This window comes from Chrysemys picta, chromosome 2, assembly GCF_011386835.1.
Source record: "Chrysemys picta bellii isolate R12L10 chromosome 2, ASM1138683v2, whole genome shotgun sequence".
Classification (NCBI taxonomy): domain Eukaryota; kingdom Metazoa; phylum Chordata; order Testudines; family Emydidae; genus Chrysemys; species Chrysemys picta.
Window position 1 is genome coordinate 284,450,203 of NC_088792.1, and position 23,875 is coordinate 284,474,077.

The 23,875-nt window shown below is 46.8% G+C and overlaps 1 protein-coding gene across 7 annotated transcripts in view; it reads left to right on the forward strand.

The window, feature by feature from the left end:
• Positions 1–23,875, forward strand: part of ADGRB1 (adhesion G protein-coupled receptor B1) — a 380,951-nt gene that overhangs the window by 341,946 nt on the left and 15,130 nt on the right. For 5 of the 7 annotated variants that reach the window (XM_024102700.3, XM_065586324.1, XM_065586326.1 and 2 more), the window contains 7 exons: positions 1,964–2,062; positions 11,371–11,542; positions 12,716–12,811; positions 15,683–15,737; positions 19,193–19,863; positions 21,059–21,094; positions 22,504–22,608. In XM_024102700.3, coding sequence (XP_023958468.2) covers positions 1,964–2,062; positions 11,371–11,542; positions 12,716–12,811; positions 15,683–15,737; positions 19,193–19,863; positions 21,059–21,094; positions 22,504–22,608 — 1,234 coding nt within the window. The remainder of the gene's footprint in view (positions 1–1,963; positions 2,063–11,370; positions 11,543–12,715; positions 12,812–15,682; positions 15,738–19,192; positions 19,864–21,058; positions 21,095–22,503; positions 22,609–23,875) is intronic. The other 2 variants (XM_065586325.1, XM_065586327.1) reach the window with 1 other exon arrangement.

Here is a 23,875-nt window from a genome sequence, read left to right on the forward strand (position 1 = left end):
TTTACACTATCCATGAGTTTGGAGCACACTTTCTAGAAGACGTGCGTGTATTTATACACCCACATCCAATAGAGCCAGTGGCTAATTTTCTCTCTGTCTCAAGGCTGTGATAGCTGTGAGATACCTTCGCTACAAGTCATTATTTCTGAGGGAAGTAATGGCTTATGTTATACCAGCTCATTCAAAACTGTCCAGTAGCCCTTTAAGTAATAAGCCCATGTGACCATTGGACACACCATAAATACTAAGCTGGTTTTCACAGTGATGTGCTTTCTTGTATTTTAGACTGAATATATAGTTATAAAAGTTAAGGAAAGACATTCGTCTAGTCCACCTTCAAGGCAAAGTGGGTTTGCAAATGCTTTGCATTTGGTATTAACTAGCTGCCTCTCACCAATGGTGCAATGCACACCCACTGGGGGCGAATATCAGCTGTCTCTTGCCAGTGAGACAACGCCCTCTCTGCTGTTAAGCTATTTTATTGGCTTTATTAAATCCAAGTGTTGTGTCCGAAACCTGTGTGTGTGCCCTCAAATACTTGTCCGTGGCTAGTGCCATCGTGAAATCAGAGTGCTCACTCTCTGGATACATGGACAGAGCAGCGGGGATGTATAATTGCCTCCACTGTATGGGATGGCTGCACAGCAGCTGGGAGGTTTAAACCCCAGCTTGGGTAGAAGTTCACACACTAGCTCTCACTGAATGGGCACACTCAACATTGCAGCATGGCCCAGTGTCTCCGGTTAGCCGCCCAAGTACACTTCCATCCGAGCTCCTAGTTATGTACTCAGGTGCCACCTAGGCCACCATGGGTCCACAGCCTTTTTTTTAGTGCACTAACTTGATGTGCGCTCTACGCTTGCTGGGAATTACACCCCCCCGGCTTCTGGGCAGACACATCCTTTGTGAGCAAGGCCCGGAGTTAAGCGTTGTTGACTCCTAAAAGAGGATCCTTGCTGGAGACAAGGAAACAACCTGGTGGGACCTGCAGTTCCATCTCCCTTTATGGACGGATTAAGGCCCTGAATCAGCAAAGTTCTTAAACACATGCTTAACCTTACGCACATCAGTCATCCGATCTCTGTTCAGCAAAGCATTTAAACACATGCTTCATGGGAATTACATGCTTACGACCCGTTGAAGGCAATAGGATTTAAGCATGTGACTTGGCCTTCTTTGCTTTGCTGAATCAGGGACTAAGGGCCAGATTTGTAAAGGTACCTAAAAATGCAGATAGGTGCCTAGAGGAATTTTCAGAAGTGCCTAGGCACCATTGATTTCAACGGGAATTGGGTGCCTAGGTGCTTTTGAAAATTCTACCAGGCATTATTAGGTCCCTACATACCTTTATAAATCTGGCCCTGAGTCACTAATGATTTGTTTCTTTCCTGTCACCGTCTGCTGCTAGGAAGGTATTTTGCCTGCTGGCTGAGCTGGCGCAGAAGGGACAGTGGAAAAAGCATGTCATCTACACCTCACTCTGCTTCACCAAACAAAATTAACCAACACGGCGCTGGTCCCACCAGTCCTACTTCTTGCCTTTCAAGTGCAACACACTGCAGCCGGGCCAGAAGCAAAAGCACCCCAGAGAAAGGACAGACGGGGAGAGAAAATATTATCAAGATCAAAAACATGCAAGCAGGCCTGGGAGGGTAAGAAAAACATGCAGTAAAAGGTTACCACCAATAGAGGCCCCAGAGAGTCGCCTTGAGCCCGGCGGAACCTTTCCCAACACGGGTCCACCCACGCCAGTGGCACCAGCGCAGCTCTGGACTTGACTTCCTGCATCTGGAATGACACAGACGAGAGTTTTATTCCTTCCTGTCTTTTGAGCTCTTTGCTCAAACTGGGTGTGGTGTGGCTGGTTGGTTCCTTTTTTTCCTTTCCTTTTCTGTTCCTTTCTTCGTTTGTGTTCACAAGCAAAGTGTTTTGTTTTGTTTCAGTCTTTTGATTTTAATTGCAGTCAGATGGCAGTGCCTCTTTACGGCATGACGCTCAAATGTTCCAAGTGTGGAGTAGTTTCTTCTGCTGAAGTTTCGGCCACAGCCACCAGTAACGCCATGTTAGTTCCTCTAATTTCGACTTCTTTTCTTTCTTTCTTTCTCGCTTTCTTTATTTGATTTCCCTCTTTCATTTTATTCCCTGTTTGTTTTCTCTCCCCATGTCCCACCCACCCTCCTGCCTTCCCATCCCCTCGGGCCATAAGAAGTTAGAAGTGTAGGCTTCCTGAAATGTCCCTGGAACAAGGCCTGCAAGAGTTAAAGTCCTAGGGTAGACTGGACCCTACCGGGTGCTGAGCGCTCCAGCAAAATACTTTGATATGTGCTTAAAGCAATGCAGGTGACTAGCCCCACTGAAGTCAATGGGACTATTCATGTGCTTAAAGTTGAGCATATATCTACGGCCCTAAATTCAGCCTAGTACTTGGGGCTTGACTCTTGATGGCAACACTCCCATGGACTTTAATAGCTCATCGATGCACAAATTAAAGACAGAAGGGGCCATTGTGATCATGTAGGCTGATCTGTTGCTTAACACAGGCTGTAGGACTTTCCCAGGCTCAAGCCCTTAGCCCCCAGTTTAGCAAAGCACTTAAGCATGTGCTTCAGTCCCATTCACTTCAGTGGAACAGACTGCTTAAAATTCAGCATGTACTGAAGTCTTTGTTGAATCAAGACTAAGTGTTTTTCTGGATCATGCAAGAGTGCTCATCACCTCGAAGGACAGAGCCCCTGGTTGGCTACATGTTCTTTGGCACAGAGAGTCTTGTAGAAGCAGGGAGCTGTTTGAACTGGATTGAGATGCCTTTGGTTCAAGGGACACTGTCAAGTGACCAAATAAAATATTGTTAAACGTCGTAATTTTGATACTAACTGGTTTTGAGCTGGTTGAAAATTTAAAAAAGCATGAACGCAGGGATGTTTTTGTTCTGCTGTTTTTTTAACGGATCAGGGTTTGGTTTTTTGAAAGTATCCATGGAATGCTATTTTCAGCATTGTTTTTTTTTTCATTTTGATTGTAATTGACAAAATGAAATGTTTCAATTTTGAAATGATTTTTTTTTTTCAAAAATGAATGGTTTTGATTTTAAAAAGTCCCCATCATTTGACGAAACTAACCAATCAAAATTTGCAATGGAAAAAACGAACCCAAAAAGTGGTTTTCGTTGAAAAACTTTGAAAATTTTCAAGAAATCAAAAAGGGTTTCTGAAAATTTTCATTTTTGAAAAATGACCACATTTCATCAAAATAATTTGAATAAAAAAATTCAATCAACTCTATTGACAGTTTAGATTTTTTGAAACTGCAAGGATTAAAAAAAATCATATTTACTTTTCATTGTTGATCCTGTGTTACTTTGTTCACCAGCTTGGATGGTGAAACTGTACTGGGTGTGACACTTGTGTGTTTCTAGTGAGTTTCACATACCAGTTCCTGTGAATTAGCACCACATCGTGGCATTTCAGTTTCCTACCATTCAGGAGGAATGTTTAAATCTAGCAAAAATATGATCATTAATAAAAATGATATATTTCATGAAATAAAACTATAATTCATATTAAGTTTTGTAAGCCACACTTCTTTTTTTTAAACAAATTTGAATATATTGTCCTATTCTACTTGACATTGTTCCTTTACAAGATACATGATCTAATTCATTTTCAAATTAAAAAAAAATGGCTTTACAGGGCAGTTGGAAATCGCCATCTCCTACTGAGTCTGAGAGCTGCTCGTTTTACTTAATTGATTTGATAAGTATCAGTAAAAGAATGTATATATGCCTTGTTTTCCTGGCAACAGAATAACAAAAGCAGTAAATTTCAGTGCAAGATTTTGTTTGCTGTGATCTTGCCTTTGATAAAGGACATCTGAGCACCTGAAGAAGAATTTGTATAGTTGGCCCCGACCCCACTCCCATCATCCACTTGGTTCTGCGGTTCATTATTATCATTTTGCCCACTCCAAAGCTCTTGCAAACAAGGTTGTTAATGAGGCAAAGTCCTGGAGTAGCTGACCATGCCTCTTGTTGATACCAATATTTCATTATGCTGGGCATTCAAGTCATTAATGCCAGGTTAGGGGCCAGCTTTGCCCTTTGATATTGTGGCCTTTGGATGAAAATTGCATGGGGCAGATCTAGACTGGATTCTTGGCTTCTCTCTGACACAGACTATAGCAGTGACTGTGGTGGTTGGTGGAGAAAGGCAGAGAAGGAATAGTAGTGCCTTGTTATTTCCATGTTTCTGTTTGGCACAGGCATTACCTGTCAGACCAGAAGGTTCCCTGGAGAACAGAATGCATCTGGGATGATGGTGCATGAAAATACACCGCAGGGTCTCCATTTGCTTGACTTTGGGGAGTTACAGTACTTTCTGTCAGCTGGGTCATGAAAACACCCGTGAATCAGAGTGAGCAGAAAAATAGGCATTTAGCACTAGTTGTTCCCAGACTGGGTAGAATCAAACCATACCACTGGTACGGAGGGCTAGGTGGGAAGTGAGAGCAGAGCACAGGTCAGGGGTACTGGACATTGCCAGGTTTCTTTTCTTGGGAAACACAGAAACAGTTGAGAAGGTGGAAAACTTTGGACCTCTTTGACCCATGAAGTGTAGGGCAAACGTGACAGATGTGTCCTTTACCAAGTTGGCTTCCAGTTGTGGACTCTACCGCCATGCTGGGACGTCTCTTCGGCTGATTTGTGCACGGTCTGCCTGCTCCCTCATCCCTGGGCAAACGCTACCCTAAAATCTTTTGCCTTTGCCATCTTGGGAAGAGGTTTGATCTGAAAATGGGACTGCTATATATGGTCTTCTCAGCCATACCAATTCTTTGCATGTTTTCTGTGAAAAAGGGGCTGCACTGCAGAAATTTGGAGTTACTGTTGTTTTGATTAGATAGCTAACTAGCTAGAACAGAGGTAGGCAACCTATGGCACATGTGCCGAAGGCAGCACGCAAGCTGATTTTCAGTGGCACTCACACTGCCCGGGTCCTGGCCGCCGGCTGGGGGGCTCTGCATTTTAATTTAATTTTAAATGAAGCTTCTTAAACATTTTTAAAACCTAATTTACTTTACATACAACAATAGTTTAGTTCTATATTATAGACTTATAGAAAGAGACCTTCTAAAAACATTAAAATGTATTACTGGCATGCGAAACCTTAAATTAGAGTGAATAAATGAAGACTCGGCACACCACTTCTGAAAGGTTGCCTACCTCTGAGCTAGAATTACTGTCCATGAACATGCCACTTTATATGACATGTTCAAAGACAGGGACTGAAATACTGGCCCCAGGGAAGTCAATGGCAAAACTCCCATTGATTTCAGGTGCTCCAGGATCGATTTCATCCAGGATCCTTGCCCCACCCCCCCAGTGAATCTCAGGCAAATAGGAAACGTGGGACATCAGTTCAGGCGGGAGTAGTTTACCAGCCCATGGTCGGTGTCCCTATTGAGAAACAAATTTTACAGCACGTTTTCTCCTCAGGATAGTTGGAATTTAAATGCCTTTTTAAACTCACAATACTTTTGTTAAACAAATACATGATTATTTGGGGGATTCATTTAGGAGAGGCTGTTCTTACGTTGTGCTGGAAACTTTGACAGGAGATTTCAAAGTCCGCTGACATGAGGCTTTCCATGGATTTCAGTGGTCCTTGGATCAGTTCCTTATTTCCCAGTTCGCTTATGGAGGAACACCTGCGGCTTCTATTTATTTCAGTGGGAGCTGGGGATGCCTAGAACTTCGGAATGGCCAGTATCTTGTCTACAACAGTGCAACAGTGCACAGCTGCTTCAGAGAAATGTGCAAGAAACCCCGCAGCCACTATTTCCACCGAGACCCTAAGGCAGCTTGTTCTAGCTGTCAGGCCTTTCTTGGCGTCTGTCCCTTCAAGAGTGTCTCGGTGCCGGGGATTCCATTTCTATTTTTCATTGATCAGGATGTGGGGTTGTCCTTTATCCTCCAGAGACGCCGCTATCTGCTTCTTGATCTCAGAGCGTTTTCAGTCTTTTCTTGGCTCATGGTCACTCCCACAAAATTCTAGGTGCCTTCAGAGCCTGATTCTGTGGTCCTTACTAACCCTGAGTACCTCTTCCATGCTTGGTTAGTACCATCAATGGGACTACTCACCTGGGTAAATGCTATGCAACACAAGTAAGGAGTCCTGAATTGGACCCTCAATGTGTAGATGCTTCTTTGCCACTCAGGCCCCTGTTTAGACTGGCAAAAAACAGCTTCTATATTTAGGTGTCAAAGTCCTGTCTCACTTAGCAGGACCTGGTGGTGCAGTCTTTTGATTTGTAGATTTCGGGTAGATTTGTCAAGATGGCCATCGCTAATAAACTGTTTCGGAATGGTAGCCATCCCACAGCTAACTTATCATCTACTCAAGTGACTCCAAATAAACTGTTCCATGTACAGTTTCCATTCATGGGGTTTAGAATCCAATTATTGAGGGAAGTACAATTCCCTCAGGAGCAATTGTGTGGAGATGGGCAGTCATATCTTGATGGCTCCATTAGAACTTGTTGGTTGCAAACCCAAACGTTAGCTTCTTTTCTTACATTCTTGGGGGACTCATCCTGTGGGAGGGTGGCTTGGAAAGAGGAGTGGGATTGTGATGCTTCTGGACTTCTCTCAAGAGGGTCCCTAAAATGGAGACAACAACTTATTCCCCTAGGGCAATGGTTATGTCCCCAACTTGAGTTGAGCAGGAGGAAGCATGGTGCTGGTAGTCTGTGATCCACTTTTCCTACAACTGAACAGTCATAGAACTAGAGAAGCATTTGGGTTAGGATGGACTTCCATAAGATCAGCTAATCTCTACCCTCTGCATGAGGGCAAGACAGACATTACTATCCCTAAATCTTCCCTGATGGAGGTGTGTCTGGTCCCAGCCTTACTTGTCTCCAGCTTTGGCAGTTCCACCTCCCTTGGCAGCTTTTTCCATAGCCTGAGCTGCCCTTTGAGTTATTAACTTTATTTCCTGCTGCAGCTTTATCCCATTAATGCTTGTTCTGTCGTCCTAAAGCAATGAGAATAATTGATCTCAGTCCTCTTTGTAACATGCCGTTACATCCCTGAAGACAGTCATTGTGTCTTCTTGCCTTAGTCGTCTTTTCTCTAGGCCCCGTCCTCTTAAACTTTCATCATGGTAGATCTTTGTTTCCCAAACTTTTTTGTCATTTGGGGCACTCTCCTCTGAATTCGTCCCAGTTTATCTTTGTCCCATGGCAAAAATGGAGTCCTTAGAGCTGTTGATAATAGAGCATGAAACAGGGCATGTAGTGTTGGTGAACGTCCTCTGATTAGTATCAGAGGGGTAGCCGTGTTAGTCTGAATCTGTAAAAAGCAACAGAGGGTCCTGTGGCACCTTTGAGACTAACAGAAATATTGGGAGCATAAGCTTTCGTGGGTAAGAATCTCACTTCTTCAGATGCAAGTGAAGAAGTGAGGTTCTTACCCACGAAAGCTTATGCTCCCAGTACTTCTGTTAGTCTCAAAGGTGCCACAGGACCCTCTGTTGCTTTTTACATCCTCTGATTAAATACCATGACATGTCCTTGCTTTTGACAAGGCCGAATATGGTCCCACGTGTGCAACCCTACTAGGCTTTGCCAGCTTTTCATTATATGTCCTGTTGAAGAAACGTGGGGGCCACAGGATTGTAGAGACGTGTTGTCACATGACATCATAAGGTTACATCATTGTGCTGTGTTGCGGCATCCGCACATCCTGACGTGAGACCATTGCTCTGGATCATACGGTGCGGCAACAGCATGACATAATGTCTCTGGGCTGTCATGTAGCAGTGTTGGACCATGATCATGCCTTGTTAAAGCAGCATCCTAGTTCAATGATCCAATGGCACAGGACCCAAGCTATAATGTCACTGCAATCCACACGAGGAGAATATGGGTCTTTGTCCCCTCTAGTCCATGGGATACATACATAAGAGGATAAAAGCCTACCTCAGCTGCCAGCCAAAAGTCTTATTTCTTGATCTCAAGCCATAAAGGTCTTGGGTTTAATCCCCTCTGAAAACCCATGAAAGAGGGCTGTTATATAACCATATTGCACCACAGCACCATTAGTTAGCAATACCGTCATGTCACGTTGCAATCCAATGTCATGACGTGCTGACATAGCACCTAAGTATTATGATGTTGCATAGGCCCTGAGAGTTATATCAAGACCCCTGAAGGCTTCATGGATGCCAAAGCACCTAATAAGAAACAGGACAGTCCTAAAGATATAGTATGTGTTAATCGCAGTACAGAGCCAATGCACAGGAGGTGGAATTAAGGGCACGCTCCTTTCAGGCCTGTTTTTCTTTCCTTTTTTTCTTTCCCTTGTTTTTGTGTTTTTTTTCTTAAGCCCCGGGCTTGACGTGTGTTTTTTAAAAAAACCAACACAACCCTTTTGCATTTAATACTTCAAAAGCTAAGCAGAGCTATGAAAGTGAAATCAGAGTAATTTATAGCCCATTGCCATCTGCCACCTGGGAGAAAAATTGTGCATTTTCAAGCAACATTTTCATAATATTTGTAAGGGATGAATATTGCTGAGAAGGCCCCCGGAAGATGAAGCAGAAAAAGATCAGAAAGTTGGGCCAGATGCTCAGATGGTGTGTCGGCATAGGTCCATTGAAGTCAATGTAGCTATACTGATTTACACCAGCTGTGCATCTAGCCCATGGTTATTTTAATCCTTATTCTTCTGGTTAATGTTTGGGGGGGTGGGGGGATCGGGGAAGCAGGCTGTATCTGCAGTGTAGTAACAGCTCTAAAGATTGTTTGTGGTGAGAATTGGAGAGAGGTCCAACAGAATGTCTTGACTAAGAGGGACAGGAGAACAGTCGCACGTGGAAAGGATGTAGACTCCAGGGAAGAAGCGGGATTGGTTAAGGTGATCCCACTGCAATCTTGGGCCGTTGTGTCTGAGTTTGGGAGGACAGCTTCAGCCCTGACTCCTCGCTGAGTCAGTTTGTGTCCACGCCTGCACATCGCGGGAGTCGTTTATGGAGCTGGTGTCGGCACTAGTGTGAATCAGAAGCAACTCCACTGAAGGCAGGAAAGGTATGCTAGTGTACATGTGGTCAGAACCGGGCCCGTGGCACTGGTATTTGAAACAGGCCTGAGCGAAAGCCCTAATCTAGCCCCAACTCTGAACTCTGGATCTGAGTCCAAACTTTGTTTGCATTTAATGTTTGGACTCAGCCTGTTACAGAGCTGCCGAGTCTCATCCAAAGCCAGATTTGTAGTTCAGATCTGAGCTATGGTTCAGGCCTGTTGCTGTAGCCAGAGCCTGTTGTGTGCTTTTCTGCTAATGTCCTTAATGCAGCCGTTCCTATGTGTCGGGAGTGTGATAGGCCAGGGAACTCCAGAGGGCAGAGTAGTCTGATATCACCCAATCCAGTGCCCTCTCTTTCCCCTTGTTCTCTCTAGTCACCAGAAGTATGGTGAGCAACTTGAATGAGCTGCTTTGGCCAGCCAGACAGCTGGTGTGTTGGACATTCTGATCCTGGCATGGAATACACCTGTGGAATCCTGTCATCAGGCAAATCTCATTTTTCCATTTGGCTTTTCTGCCACTTCAGTTTTGTTCTCCCCACACTTGTTCTCCAGTCAGCTTCATTAACATCATGTCGCAAATGGTGATTCTGAGAGGTTTCTGTTATCAGATGCTCTCAGCCAATTGCGGGGGCCGGGGGGGTGAAAAACTACAGTATGTCTGCAAAAAATTGGGCATTCAAGAGTCAGTCCTAAACTTTCCACTCAATGTCCTATGTGCAGTTATAGGGCATGCATATCATGTTACGGCTCTTTCCTTACATGGTAACACAAAACCCTCTACTTGGTGGCGAAAGGGCAATTACACAGGAATTGACCTGCTCTTCCAGGTTGCTGGTTAATTGCACCAGTAGCTCCTAAATTCATGAACTCAAGCCTGGACTGGTGTGCAGAAATGCTGATGTATAATTATTAATTGCAGAAATAACCCATCACTGCAATCTACCATCATTGCAGTGGGAAGTCCTTGGGCGTTGTGCCTGGATAACGAGTGAGTGTAAATTGGGTTAGAACTTACTTGACCATGTGTCATTAAATGATCAGTGGTTCCCATGTAAGTGCTGCGAAGTGTGAGTCATGATATCTGTGTCCTATAATAGGCCATGTTACCTATCTATGTGTCTTGACGTATAGGTCAAGATTTTCTACCCAGAAAAGTTTGAGGTCCACTTGTTATTTCCGTCTCTGTGTGTACTCTTGCTACGCTTCTATTGTAGATAGAGTCCCATGGTTTCCTCTGTGCACCGCTGTCCCCAAATGTTTAGAATTAAAGTTGAGTCCATTTCCTATGTATTGCCACAGTCTGCACTGATTTGGCTCCCTTGGTGGCAAAGAGGTCAAGCGTGGTCCATGGAGACGGAAATGCCTTCTCATTTCTAGAGGTGGTCTGGCCCGTTCAGACCTGGAGCTCCTGGTTGGGGTAGTGCAGGGATGCTCACCTTCCAGATGACTGTGATGTACAGTATCCCTGCCATGACTAAACAGATGACTTGAATCCTACGAGCCATCAAGCCAGTACTACTTTCACTTGCAAGAATAGCTTACGGTTCATCAGATAGAACTGGTTCCAGTTTTCCAGGGTGTTTATTTAGCAAGGTCCCATCTGTACCCAGTAGCCCCTTGTTAACAGATAACAGGATTCAGGTGCCAGCAGCCTCCTTAGTTATCTGGCTATTTGTATGTGGGGAACATTTGATGGAGGGCAAGAAGTGCTTCCAGGAGCTTACCATCCAGGCTCAAATCTGTCCCTTGTCAGCTTAGCCACCCGAACCCTGCAAATAAAACCCCACGTGATACTGATTTACTGAGTGCCGTGACAGTCCAGGCACCAGTAGCCATTAGCTAAGTGTTGATGGCCATCAAGGCAACCTGGCTTCTCCTGTAGATGTTCCTCTCCCCTCTTGCAACATACAGTGGCCGCACCTTCTCTCCGCTCCTTGGACAATACCACTGGTGTGATTAACAGTGTGGAGTGGGAGGGGCATGAGGGGGACATGATATGCCTGCCTCCTTCCTTCCCACCCCGAATTTCTGTGCATGCTTGCACCACTGAGCCATAGTCCCCTCGAAGTGTCTGCTGCCTGCTCTCAGAGCATGAATGTGATGAGCAAACCAGCCTCCTGCGTCCCTGAGGGAGCTCAGAAATCACCCAAAATGAGTCCACTGTTACTGAGGAAAATTCTTCAGCAGCCCTTTGGGATCAGGAGGCTGAATTGGCTCCCACGAGTGATCACAATGTTTAACTGGCTGGGGATGAAGCTGAACTCGGATTTGCTTTCTCTTCCCTGACAGGGCGTCCCTTTGGAGCTCCTGCGTGGTCCTACCTCTACTGGCGCTGACCTGGATGTCTGCGGTTCTGGCAATCACGGATCGGCGGTCGGCGCTCTTCCAGATCCTCTTCGCTGTCTTTGACTCCCTGGAGGGCTTTGTCATTGTGATGGTTCATTGCATCCTGAGACGAGAGGTGGGCACCGCCAGTGATTCCTACTGCACAGCCCAGAGGGCTGCATGTGACCCGTCTACCGGAGGCCAGATTGGGAATTGCAGCCTTCCCGCAGTCTCTCTGGGGATTCCACCGATCCCTTGAGCTGTGGGCCATGACATTCAGCTACACAGACGTCACAGTGATGAGTGTGACAGAAGTGCCGGGACAGATGGATGGATAGGTGGACATCACGCTGAAAACGTACAGTGGAGCAGAGTTTTGGGGACAAGCCTCATTTAGTTTATCATTGGTCCAAAATTTAGGTTTTGTTTTTTTTCAAAAAAAGGTTCTACAAAACCTAGGATTTGCAGAAAAGTTTTCATCCATGTTTAAAGACAATATCAACAAAAAACAAGTCTGTTTTCTAGGGGTTGTATTGAAATAGTCCCCAGCAGTGTTGGAAACCCAAACACTGTATATATGGTGCCAGTTTATGGGAGCCATAAGTTAAACTTGACTATGAGCAGAAAGTGAAACTTTCTTTTACTTTAAACCAGTGAACTCCATCAATGATGAAAAGTTCCATTCCTTTTTTTTAAGTTCTTTCCATTGCAATAAAATGAGGTGTCATTAATAACATTCACAAGGAGCTTTTTTATTTATATATGTGCATGTTACCTTGATATAATTCCTTTCAATTAAGTGGGCCTGATAGATTCAGTGGAATTACACCAGGGATTGGCCTAGCCCAGAGTCTTTTCATTAATTTCATTATCCATTTAGGCCCTCTCATTGCAATCGTTAGGAGTTTTTCCATTGATTTCAGTGAGTTTTCGATGACACACAATATGCACACAGTATAGACTCTTGATCTGACATTATATATCCCTATGTCATGATTTATGCAACAGGGTCCTTTGTAAATATCATGGGTTACAGAATAAATTCATGGTTATTCCTGCCTAGGCAAATCCAGCAACTAACTACTTGGGAAGCTATCCCATGTAATAACCCTGTAAGCATGTAGGAACCTGGAGTTGTTGTGTTGGTGTGTCAGATATGTGTCCTCTCAGCCCCTCTGAAGTCATTGTGTAAGCCCTAAACAAACCCATGTGAGCATTACAGTCTATCCCCAACAGGGTTGGATGCGCCTTTGCTTTAAACAGTGCCTCTGTCTGACTCAGTCTTGTGGAAATCTGTTTCCCCCGGCAGGTCCAGGATGCAGTGAAGTGCCGAGTAGTGGACCGTCAAGAAGAGGGCAACGGAGACTCGGGGGGGTCGTTTCAGAACGGACATGCTCAGCTAATGGTAGGATAAAGTGCCACCCGCTCGCTTGCCAAGGGACTCAGTGCTTTTAGCTTGGATCCAATGAACAGAGGGCTCTGTTTCAACATCTTAAGCTTAGCTGTCATCACTCTCCTTCTTTTAAATCTGTGATTGGATCATGCTGGAGCTTGGGTGAGCCTCAGTTTCACCAATTTATAGCTCCAGTTCCCTTCATAACAATCAGGATCCCATCCCTCTCCCGCTCAGGCCTATGCAAGCACCGGGGCTGTTTTGTTGTTCAGATAAACCAGGTCCTTTCGGTCTAAGGATGACAAACCCCACATGCACCTATTTTCCCATAAAAGAAATTTCCCAGGCCTTTCTACCTCTGACAGGCTGCATGTCCTGTCCAGCATGGTGGTAGGAGACAGCAGTTTAATACCTATTCGCTCAGAGCATGTCACATCGTAGTCATAATTTTCAAGACATCCTTTCTGAGGAGACTTTCTTTCTCCAAAGTACTTTTCTTCCCCATTTCAGTAACGTTCCTTTCTGGGTGCTCATTTTAAGCTCATTTTGTGCAAAGATAGAAAACGTCATCCTGTTACGTGAGTCCTTCAAAACTGGACTAGATAAAGCCCTGGGAGAAGATGCTGTAGGGAACAATCCTGCATTGGCCCCTTGGTGGTGGACTGGATGTCCTAACCTAAGAGGTCTTTCTTGTCTCTGATTTCTAAGCTTTAGGTAAGCAGGTCAATCCCACAGTTTACAAGATATTTCCCAGGCTCCAAAACAGGCCGGATGGGGCTTTCCTCTATCCTTCTGTCTGAGTGTCCAGCCAGTCAGGCCCATAGATGCAACATATTCATAGATTCATAGAGCTCAAGGCTAGAGGGGACCATTAGATTATCTAGTCTGACCTCCTGTATAGCACAAGCCATAATATTTCACCCAGCTTGCCCCATATTGAGCCCAATAACTAACGCTAATCTTCTAGAAAGGCATCCAGTCCTGAGTTGAAGACATCAAGAGAGAGAATCTACCACTTCCCTTGGTAGCTTGTCCCAGTGGTTAATCACTCTCACTGTTAAACATTTGTGCCTTCTTTCTAATTTGAATTTCTCTGGCTTCAGCTTCCAGCCTTTTGTTCTTGTGGTGCCTTTCTCAGCTCGATGAAGGAGCTCCATGCGACCCGGTGTTTTGTCCTGGTGAAGGTACTTGCACGCTGTCATCAAGTTACCTTCTTTTTGATCTGTTCAACAGACGGAGCTTGTCAAGTCTCTTGTTATAAGCCCTCCGATCACTTTTGTGGTTCATTTCTGCGCTCTCTCCAACTTTTCAGGGCCCTTTTTAAAATACAGACATGAGAACTGGCTGCAGTATTCCAGTATTGCTCTTGCCAATGTCGTGTACAGAGCTGAAATCACCTCCCTGCTCCGAGTCACTGGTCCCCTATTTAGACATCCAAGGATTGCATGAGCCCTCTTTCCTACAGCATCGCACTGAGCGCTTCTGCTGAGCTCCTTGTCCACTCTCACCCCTAGATCCTTTTCAGCGTCTTTGCTTTCCAGAATACAGTTCCCCCATTCTGTAGGTATGACCTGCAGCCCTTGTTCCTAGATGGAGAACTTTGCATTTGACTGTATTAAAATACATTTTGTTTCACGGGGCCCCGCTTCACAAGCCATTCAGATCACTCTGCGTGACCGTAGTGTCCTCGTCATTATTTATCACTCTACCAATCTTCTATCACCTGCAAATTTTACCAGCAGTGATTTTATATTTACTTACAGATCATTGATAAAAATATTGCATAGCATCGGCCCCAGTAGCAATTCCTGCAGCATCCCACTAGAAACACCCCCATTCAACGATGATTCCCCATTGACAGCTAATTTTAGAGATCTGTCAGTTAGCCAGTTCCTAATCCAGTTAATGTGTGCGGTACTGATACTGTATAATCAGAACATTGAGAGATACTAAGTCAAATGTCAAATGTTACAGAAGTCTGTGTATATTATATCTACGCAGTTGCCTTTATCAACCAACCTTGTCATCTCATCAAAGAATGAAATCAAGTTGGTTTGACAAGACCTGTTTTCCATAAACGCATGTTGATTGGCATTAATTATAATCCTAGCCTTTAATTTGTGATCAGTCGAATCCCACATCAGCTTTTCTATTCTTTTGCATGGGATTGATGTCGGGCTAACCAGCCTATGGTACCTAAGTCATCCTCCTTGCCAATATCATTAGCACCTTGCCAGTCTTGTGGTGTTTCCCCAACATTTCAAAATTTGTTAATAATTAACATCAGCAGGTTAGAGATCTCCTCAGACAACTCTTTTAGTTGTGCAGGTTAGCTGGGCCTCCTGATTTCAAAATGTCTATCCCTGGTAGGTGCTGTTTAACATCCTCCTTAATTACTAATGGACTGGAAAGTACCACAACATCCTCCTGTGGGACCAGCACATCGTCCTGCTGCTTAGCACATCTAGAATGGAAATATTTATCCAACACCTGTCTTTTCCACATCGCTATTAACATGATTACATGGACGCCCATGTTCTGGTGTGACTCCATTTCTCCCATTCTCTGGGATGATGGCTACCAAGTGATTCAAGGCAGGGCCTAGTTTAGGGGAGAGGAGGGCTGCACGTGGCTGCTTTTGGCATCCCCTGCTCAGGCATCCCCTGCTCCTGTTTGGGAGGGGCTGTGTCTTCTATCTCAAGGCCATTAGGCAGAGAGTCTGATTCCAAAGCCCTTGTTCGCGCCATTCTGTCTCGATTTTTATTGCTTTGTGTGTGGTCCATGAGTAGAAACGTTCATTGGATTCCAGGTTGCCTTCCCTTCTTCCCCTCCCCCCCCCCCCCCGCCCCGTTGACCACGCCCTCTGCTTTCTCTGTCTTTCAGACCGATTTTGAGAAGGATGTGGATATGGCTTGTAGATCAGGTGAGCACATCACAGGTGAGAAATCAACAAGTGACCTGGTTTGGGGATTGAACTTGGCCATTTTTTTTCCTTACTATTTGTGTTGTGTCTACGTCCCCTCAGTGGCTTGTGTGTATGTGTATGGGCTATCCTCGCTCCCACCCCCACCTCAAGAAAATTCCTAACTCTGCCCCTTCGCTTTGCTTATCCCCTCCCTTACCCACGCCTTGCTTGGCCTCTTGGCTAAGGTCAAGCCTCACCTTGATTTAACACCTTTTATCCAGAGCCTTTGCCCTGCCTGGAGGGGTGGTGGGATCCATGACCTTCTCCATCTCTCACTACTGGGTCCTGATTTTGTCTTTGCTCATAGAGTCATCTCTGGGGCTGGCCTCATACCCCTCAGGTGTCCTGAGAAATGGGTGTAAATATGGAGCATCCTCCCCCAAATCTGTGAATGGACAATTGCCCTCTGGGTCCATGCATACCAGCAACCACTTGGGCAGTCATGTGCTTGGGGACATGGCCCACCCCCTCCCACACACAACCATTCATTGCAGCTCTGTAGATCTGCATGGGCCAGCAGTCCCTGGTGCCACAACCCCTCCTCAGTCGCTCCCGTTTGTCTCATGCCCACTGTGCTGTCTCTGAAAGTGCTGTCCGGAGTCTGCTGTGTTGCCTGTTCCTCTTTACAGGTTCTGTTCCCTCCTGCCCTTGGCACGCCTGACCAGCTGGCTGATTTTAATCAAACCTTTTGCAGAATTTCCGACTCTCATTGGCTCGCCCAGATGCCTCCCCTTTCCCAAGCAAGAGTTTTCCCAGCTCACTTGGCCCTTGTGTATAATTCACATCTTCCAAACCAGGATCTCCCTCTAGCTGCCATGGACTTTGCATCCTGTGTGCTCATTTAGGGGGCATCACAGAAGAGTTTATCTATCTAATCTATCTATCTATCTATCTATCTATCTATCCCCATACACTCCTCTTCTCTCTCTCTCTCTCTCTCTCTCTCTCTCTCTCTCTCTCTATCTCCATACACCCCTCTTCTATCTATCTATCTCCATGCACCCCTCTTCTATCTATCTATCTATCTATCTATCTATCTATCTATCTATCTATCTATCTGTCCCCGTCCACCCCTTCTATCTATCTAATCTATCTATCTATCTATCCCCATACACTCCTCTTCTATCTATCTATCTATCTATCTATCTATCTATCTATCTATCTATCTATCTATCTATCTATCTCCATACACCCCCTTCTCTCTCTCTCTCTCTCTCTCTCTCTCCATACACCCCTCTTCTATCTATCTATCTCCATGCACCCCTCTTCTATCTATCTATCTATCTGTCCCCGTCCACCCCTTCTATCTATCTAATCTATCTATCTATCTATCCCCATGCATCTCCTCTTCTATCTATCTATGCCCATAAACCCCCTCTTCTATCTATCTATCCCCATACACCCCCTCATCTCTATCTATCCCCATCCACCCCCTCGTCTATCTAGCTATCTAGCTATCCCCATACACCTCCTCTTCTATCTATCTATCTATCTATCTATCTATCTATCTATCCTCATACACCCCCTCATCTCTCTCTCTCTCTCTCTCTCTCTATCCCCATACACCCCCGCTATCTATCTATCTATCTATCTATCTATCTATCTATCTATCTATCTATCTATCTATCTATCCCCCTTACCCTCATGATATTAATTCCACAGTCTCTTTCTGTCTATACGTTAGGGTCTCTCTCTTTCTCCTCTCTCTCACACCATATTTCTAGCGTGCTCTCTCCCGCTCTCTCTCCCCTTCCTTTCTGATGCTGAGGAGCTGACTTTCAAAAAGACAGGTGCAAAAATTGGTGCTCTCAAGAGTGTGCCCGAGGTGCGCACATGATGGCCTCAGATGTGCACACCAGGCAGGTATTTGCACATACAGCTGGCTAGTTGGGCATGTGCTCACTGGTCATGCCAGTTTGCGTGCACAATAGTGTGCGTTTGAGACTCAGGTCCTGACAATCAGTGCTGAGCCCCGGACAGGCTCCTCCGGTGCAGGAGATTTCCTTGTGCTGCCGTAGAGTCTCTGGCTCCCGGATTGGGTCTCCCCGAGCAATGGGAGGGAGCCTTTTGGTGTCAGGTGACTCCAGAACAGAAGACCCCCGATCTCCACCTCTGCTCACTAACCTGGCCTGGTTTTCTTTGCCAGCAGCCAGCTGTACAAGTCTTCAAACCCCAGCGGACAAGAAATGAAATAATCCCAATTTGTTGTGCGCCACAGCCTCGCGACAGGACCTAAACACCACCCCTGGGGAAGCCAGAGCAGGCAGCGAGCTCCCATGCACAAAGCATGTCCCAAGTGCTTCCTTGAATACAAGCCACAGTGTAAAAAACACCCAACAACCCACTGGCTGTGGCTTTTGCTGAAAGGGCGTTGTTAATAAAGCACCGATCCTGATCCCTTAACAAGGATGGGCTGGGTCCGAGCCAACATGTGGCATTTTCACTTAGAGTCAGTGGCAGAATTTGGCCCATGAATGGGGCCAAAGCACAGTTATATCCTAGCACTGTTCTCTGGCAAAGCCGTAATGACTGAGACTGTCACCGTGCAGCGGGTCTGGCTTTCAAAGATGTTTTATGGTTGGTTTGTTTCTCCTGGCTTCCCTTTGATTTTGCCCTGCCTGCCCTGCACCCATTGGAGGTACCTACGCTCGTTCAGCACTCACCGTGCCTGGCACAAGTTAGCAGTGAAACCGCAGCACCATGTTTTACCTGGCACCCGAAATCCACCTGTGCCATAGAGTACCTTGAAGGGAATGGCTGAATGGTGCCAGGTCACAGCAAAGTCTCTGCTTTGTCTCCTCTCCTGTCTGCTGCATTGGAAAAAAAAATGTGTAAAAAGAGCCTTGTTTTTTGGTTGGTTTTGGCTGGAATTGTTTCCCCCTTTCCATGCTGAAATGCTGGGTAAGTAGCATTCAGCCCCGCCCACCCCAGAACCCTGTGACTTTATCCTCTGAGGACATCCAGGCTGATGTCACAAGCTTATTAACATTTCTGTTGCAGCCTAGAACCAGCTGAGCAGCAAAGCAGATTTGAACGAGTCGAGGAACAGCTGTGTTTGTTTCTCTGTGTGTGTGTCCTGTTTATATCTCCGACTTGGCATGATTGCCCCACCCTCAGATTAAGGTTCTTTCCTATTTGAATAATGAGCACTCATTTTAGCTCCCTTTGGCTTCGAGGCAGGGGGTGAGAACTTCAAAACCTGTGGTATAATTACCCCCCAATGTAAGCACTGGCCCAGTCGCCAGCATGGGCATGTCACGGACATGGGGTCTAGGAGCCAGAAGCATTGATCCGCCATTTAACCTCTGTCTGAGAGAGTGGAGGGAACATGCCAAGGGGGTTTGACTGTGGTGAGATGGTTGACGTTGTGTGTGGAGCTCAGATGAGGTGAGTCTGAGGTGCTGAGAATGCTTCTCTGTCGCCCGCAGTGCTGAATAAAGACATCACCACGTGCAGGACCTCGGCCATCACGGGCACGCTGAAGCGCCCGTCGCTGCAGGATGAGGAGAAGCTGAAGCTCCATCACCAGAAGGGGTCCTCGAACTTTAACAGTCTTCCAGCCAACGTCTCTAAGATGCACCTCCAGGGCTCCCCGCACTACCTGGGGGCCATCAACCTGAATGAGTTCAGCAACCACACGCTCACTCTGAAGAAGGAGAAGAACCAGCCGCCCAAGTCTATCTACATCTGCGATGGGGACATCTTCAAGAAGCTGGACTCTGAGCTCTCCCGAGCGCAGGAGCAATCCCTGGACACCAGCTACGTCATCTTGCCCAGCAACAGTTCCTCCACCCTGCGGGCCAAGCCACCCAAGGACGATGGCAAATACAGCATCAACATAGACCAGATGCCCCAAACCCGGCTCATCCACCTCAGCATGGCAACCGACCCGGGCTTCATCGTCAAGAGCCCGCCCAGGGAGCCCATGGCTATGACATGCACCGAGGTGCAGGGCTCCCCCATGCTGCAGCAGCAGCAGCAGAACATCTGCAGCGAGTCGCAGATGCCCAACAGCCTGTGCGACCCGGGCGACTCAGGGAACTTGGGCATGGTGCCCAAGAGCGAGACAGTCTCCACCCTCTCCATGAGCTCCTTGGAGGTAAGCAGGCAACCTGCGGTCGCTTTCATCCGTAAGAACATCCCAGTTGTCACATTGTTCATGCCACGCTTTTCCTTCTATATTGATGCCTTCTCTCCTACAGTGGCCTATGCCAGATGTTCCAAGAGTAGAACCCTGCCTTGAATGTACCCAGTTGTGCAGTTTCAATACCTCGTTAATGGGAGGGGAAATTTCCTCCTGACCTCCGCTAGTGATATCAAGTTACAGTTTGAATCTTGAGGATTAAGAACCCTTATAGTTTTCATCCTAGGTAGTTACACTGCAGATGCCATCTCTTTTCCGTATCAATGTCCAATCTGTTTTTGAAGCTTTCCCTCCTAGTTCCAGCACTGGGTATTTTGATCAAAGATTTTAGGATGGGAAGGAGCCAAAGTGTTTCTTAGCCCCCTTTTTTTTAAATCCAACAGATGCAGGCTGCAAGGTTCTCTTTATCTCCCATCAGCCCTATGGAAACTGGATGTATTGACAGTATTCAAAGATTATTCAGGAGGTGTTAGCCAGACCACTCCCATTCATTTTAATGGGAGGCATGTGGCTAAACTTGGCTTTGATGCTTTCAACCCTTCTGGGAAGAGATAGGTAAATACAGGTACGGAAAGCTACAGGAAAATTCCAGAGATGGCAGAGTTAAGCTCTATGTGCGCAATTCTCCCTCACAGACATCCCCTGCAACCCTATTGATGTCGGTGGCATCGCAGAGGGCATACATGAGTGCTGGATTTCCTTTTTTGTTTTTCCTGCTGCTTCTTCTGACTGCTGTCCTTTGGCAGCTCATTTCATCTTGTAACAACTCTCCCAAGTATAGAATTCCCACCCAGCCAGGTTCTGCCTTAGCAGACGTTTAGTCCCTCTTGGTTCTTATACTTGGCCCCAGTTCTAACAGTCTTGTGGCATCTGTCTCCTTTGTCCCGTTATAGGATGTGGCTCTCAACCTCTCCTATGCGTCCTTCAGGCTTTGGTCTCCGGTGCTCCCAGAGCTCACACACAGGTTCTCTCCCCTGGGGCAGTGACCGAGGTTGCTTCTACCCTTTGTATCAGAGCCAGAACTGCACGGTGCAGGCAGAGCAGGGTGGGGAAGGAGGCAGGGGCTGTCTCTCTGTCTCTAGCCACTATGCAGGGGTGTGATCAACCCGTATCATCACTTACCAATCTTTCTTTCCCTTTGAATCTGCAGAGACGGAAATCCCGGTACGCAGAGCTAGATTTTGAGGTGAGCGGTTCCTCCTTTAAGTCCTTTTACGGAGGGGTGAGGTGGGGGAGAGGACCAGGCTCTGTTTTTCCCAGCGGGCGCTCCCCTACTGCCTTGGCCAAAGAACCAGGGAAAGGCCTAGAAGCGGACAGGTGGCTACACCCAGCCTGGCTGAACAGGGAGGTTCGCCCTGTGTATCTAAACAAACGTGGGATTTACACTTATTTGGTATGGCTTCATTTATTGAGCAGCAACTGCTGAGTAAATGTTTGTAAATGAGGATTTTAAGTCGGTTTGCACAAGGCCTGTAAACAATCCCATCTGTCAGTGAGATGCCGATAGAAAGCTGTACTACAATATACCAGCATCAGGAGTTTGGGCCACTTTCCAGCCAGTGTGAGAGGGGTCAGAGGTCCTGAGTCTGAGGCCAGGTCTGTACTACAGACTTATATCGGTATAGCTACATCGCTGAGGGGTGTGAAAAATCCACCCCCTGAGCGGCGTAGTTATACCGACCTCACCCCGGTGTAGGCAGTGTTATGTCGGCAGGAGAGTTTCCTGCCTCTCGTGGAGGTGGAGTAACTACGCCAACAGGAGACGCTCACCAGTGCAGCACTGTATGTGTAGAACTGCCCCCAAACATGACATCTGCTCAGATGGTCCCCATCATCCTGGCATGGGAGCTCCTCACAAGATTAAGGAGCCTCCCCACGCCCCTCGGAGATGAGGAAGTATCCACGTCTTCCAGATGGGGAGATCTGAGGCACAGAAGGGGGAAGCAGGTGCTTTAAAGAGGAAGCCAGGCTTCACACCGCAAATCTCTAGCAGAGCTGGGAACTGAATGCAGGTCTCCTGAGGCCTATTGCTATGCAATGAAGCCGTCACTTTGAAGGGGAAGGATGGCTGGGTGGTGAAGGCATCAAACCATCTTTCCTCTTCAAAGCTACTGCTTCATTCCAAAATCAGCCATCACTCCTGGGACTGCATGGGGAAGAAGGGAGTTTGCTCGAAGCCTGGGCTCCTAGGTTTGCTCCAAAACTTAGGACCCTGGGCTCAGTCTCAAATAGGGACACTGTGTGGCTCCAAATTCTGAAACTCACGTGTTGGACTAGATTCGAACTCAGGCCTCACACGTCTTCAAAAGCTTTGCAACCCTTGGAGAGCTTTCAGGCCGAGATTCAGGTTTGTCACAAATCCTGTAACTAGCCAAGACTCAGATAGTTTGGTGTAGGCTGGAATTTTCCTGCCTGTAGCGAGATCTAGATTTCTAGTATCTAGGGCCAAGATCCTCAAAGGGATTTGGGTACCTAACTTGAACCTAGGTGCCCACTTTGGCAGTTTCCTAGTTGGTGAGGGCAAGGTAGACTCTAATGCCATGAATCTTAAGGGGAGAAAGGTTTGCTGACCTGTCGCACACGTCTTTGCTTCAGAAAATCATGCACACGAGAAAGCGTCACCAGGACATGTTCCAGGACCTGAACAGGAAGCTGCAGCATGCGGAGAAGGAGAAGGAGTCTCCGACAACGGAGAACAAGGTCAGTCACTCACCCTTTGGAGCTGCTGGCTTCCCGCTCCAAGAACCATGATGAGCATGGGGATGGAGGAAAATATAGGGGCTCTTACGAGAACCCTGCACTTCAGTGTCACTCCATTCTCAATATGTGTGTGTGTGTGTGTGTGTGTGTGTGTGTGTGTGTGTGTAAAATCATAATGCTACTGCACAGCCAGTGACATGTTCACTCTCCTCTAGCTCACACGGCAACCGCTTGTCGTGCTGATACATACACTTCTGAGCTCTATTCCTCGTGTCTTGTGAGGCTATGCGGTTCAGCTTGTGTCTGTCGTGTCCATCTTCTAGTAAATGGAAACTTTAACACCTTTATGGTGTGGACTGGGGAGCAGAGGGGGGGTGCAGTGGAGATGGGTCAGATCCCGTTACTGTCTATGGGAGCTGGTCTCAAATCCAAGGCAGGAGAGGAGAGCATAAGTTGTGATGGTTGGACTGTCAGGGAGGTGGGATTTATGCCGCGAAGGCAGCAGCACCTTCAGATGGTCTGGGAAAGGAGAGGGATGCTGCTGGAAGAGTCTGACCTCAGGACAGGGGTTCCATTAAAAGCACTTGTGGCAGTGACCTGTTGTGTGCTGGCTTAGAATCACAGGGTTAGAAAGGACCACAAGGGTCATCTAGTCTAACCCCCTGCCAAGATGCAGGATTTGTTGTGTCTAAACCAGGGATCGGCAACCTTTGGCACACGGCCAGTCAGGGAAATCCGCTGGCGGGCCGGGACGGTTTGTTTACCTGCAGCGTCCGAAGGTTTGGCCGATCACAGCTCCCACTGGCCGTGGTTTGCTGTTCCAGGTCAATGGGGGCTGCGGGAAGCGGCGGCCAGCACATCCCTCGGCCCACACTGCTTCCCGCAGCCCCCATTGGCCTGGAACAGTGAACCGCAGCCAGTGGGAGCCGTGATCAGCTGAACCTGCAGAGGCTCCAGGCAAACAAACCATCCCGACCCCCCAGCAGAGTTCCCTGATGGGCCGTGTGCCAAAGGTTGCTGATCCCTGGTTTAAACCACCCCAGACAGATGGCTAGCCAGCTTCCTTTTGAAAACCTCCAATGAAAGAGCTTCCACGCCCACACGAGGCATCTGTTCCACTGTCCTACTGTTCTCGCCGGTAGGAACTTTTTCTGAGCGACCTTCAGTGGCAGGGAGGCGATGTTGGAAGAATACAGGGGAAAGCCACAGAGGGGAAAAGAATAGGATCTGAAAACAAGAAAGGCCCATAGGCTGCTTCTGGCCCTGT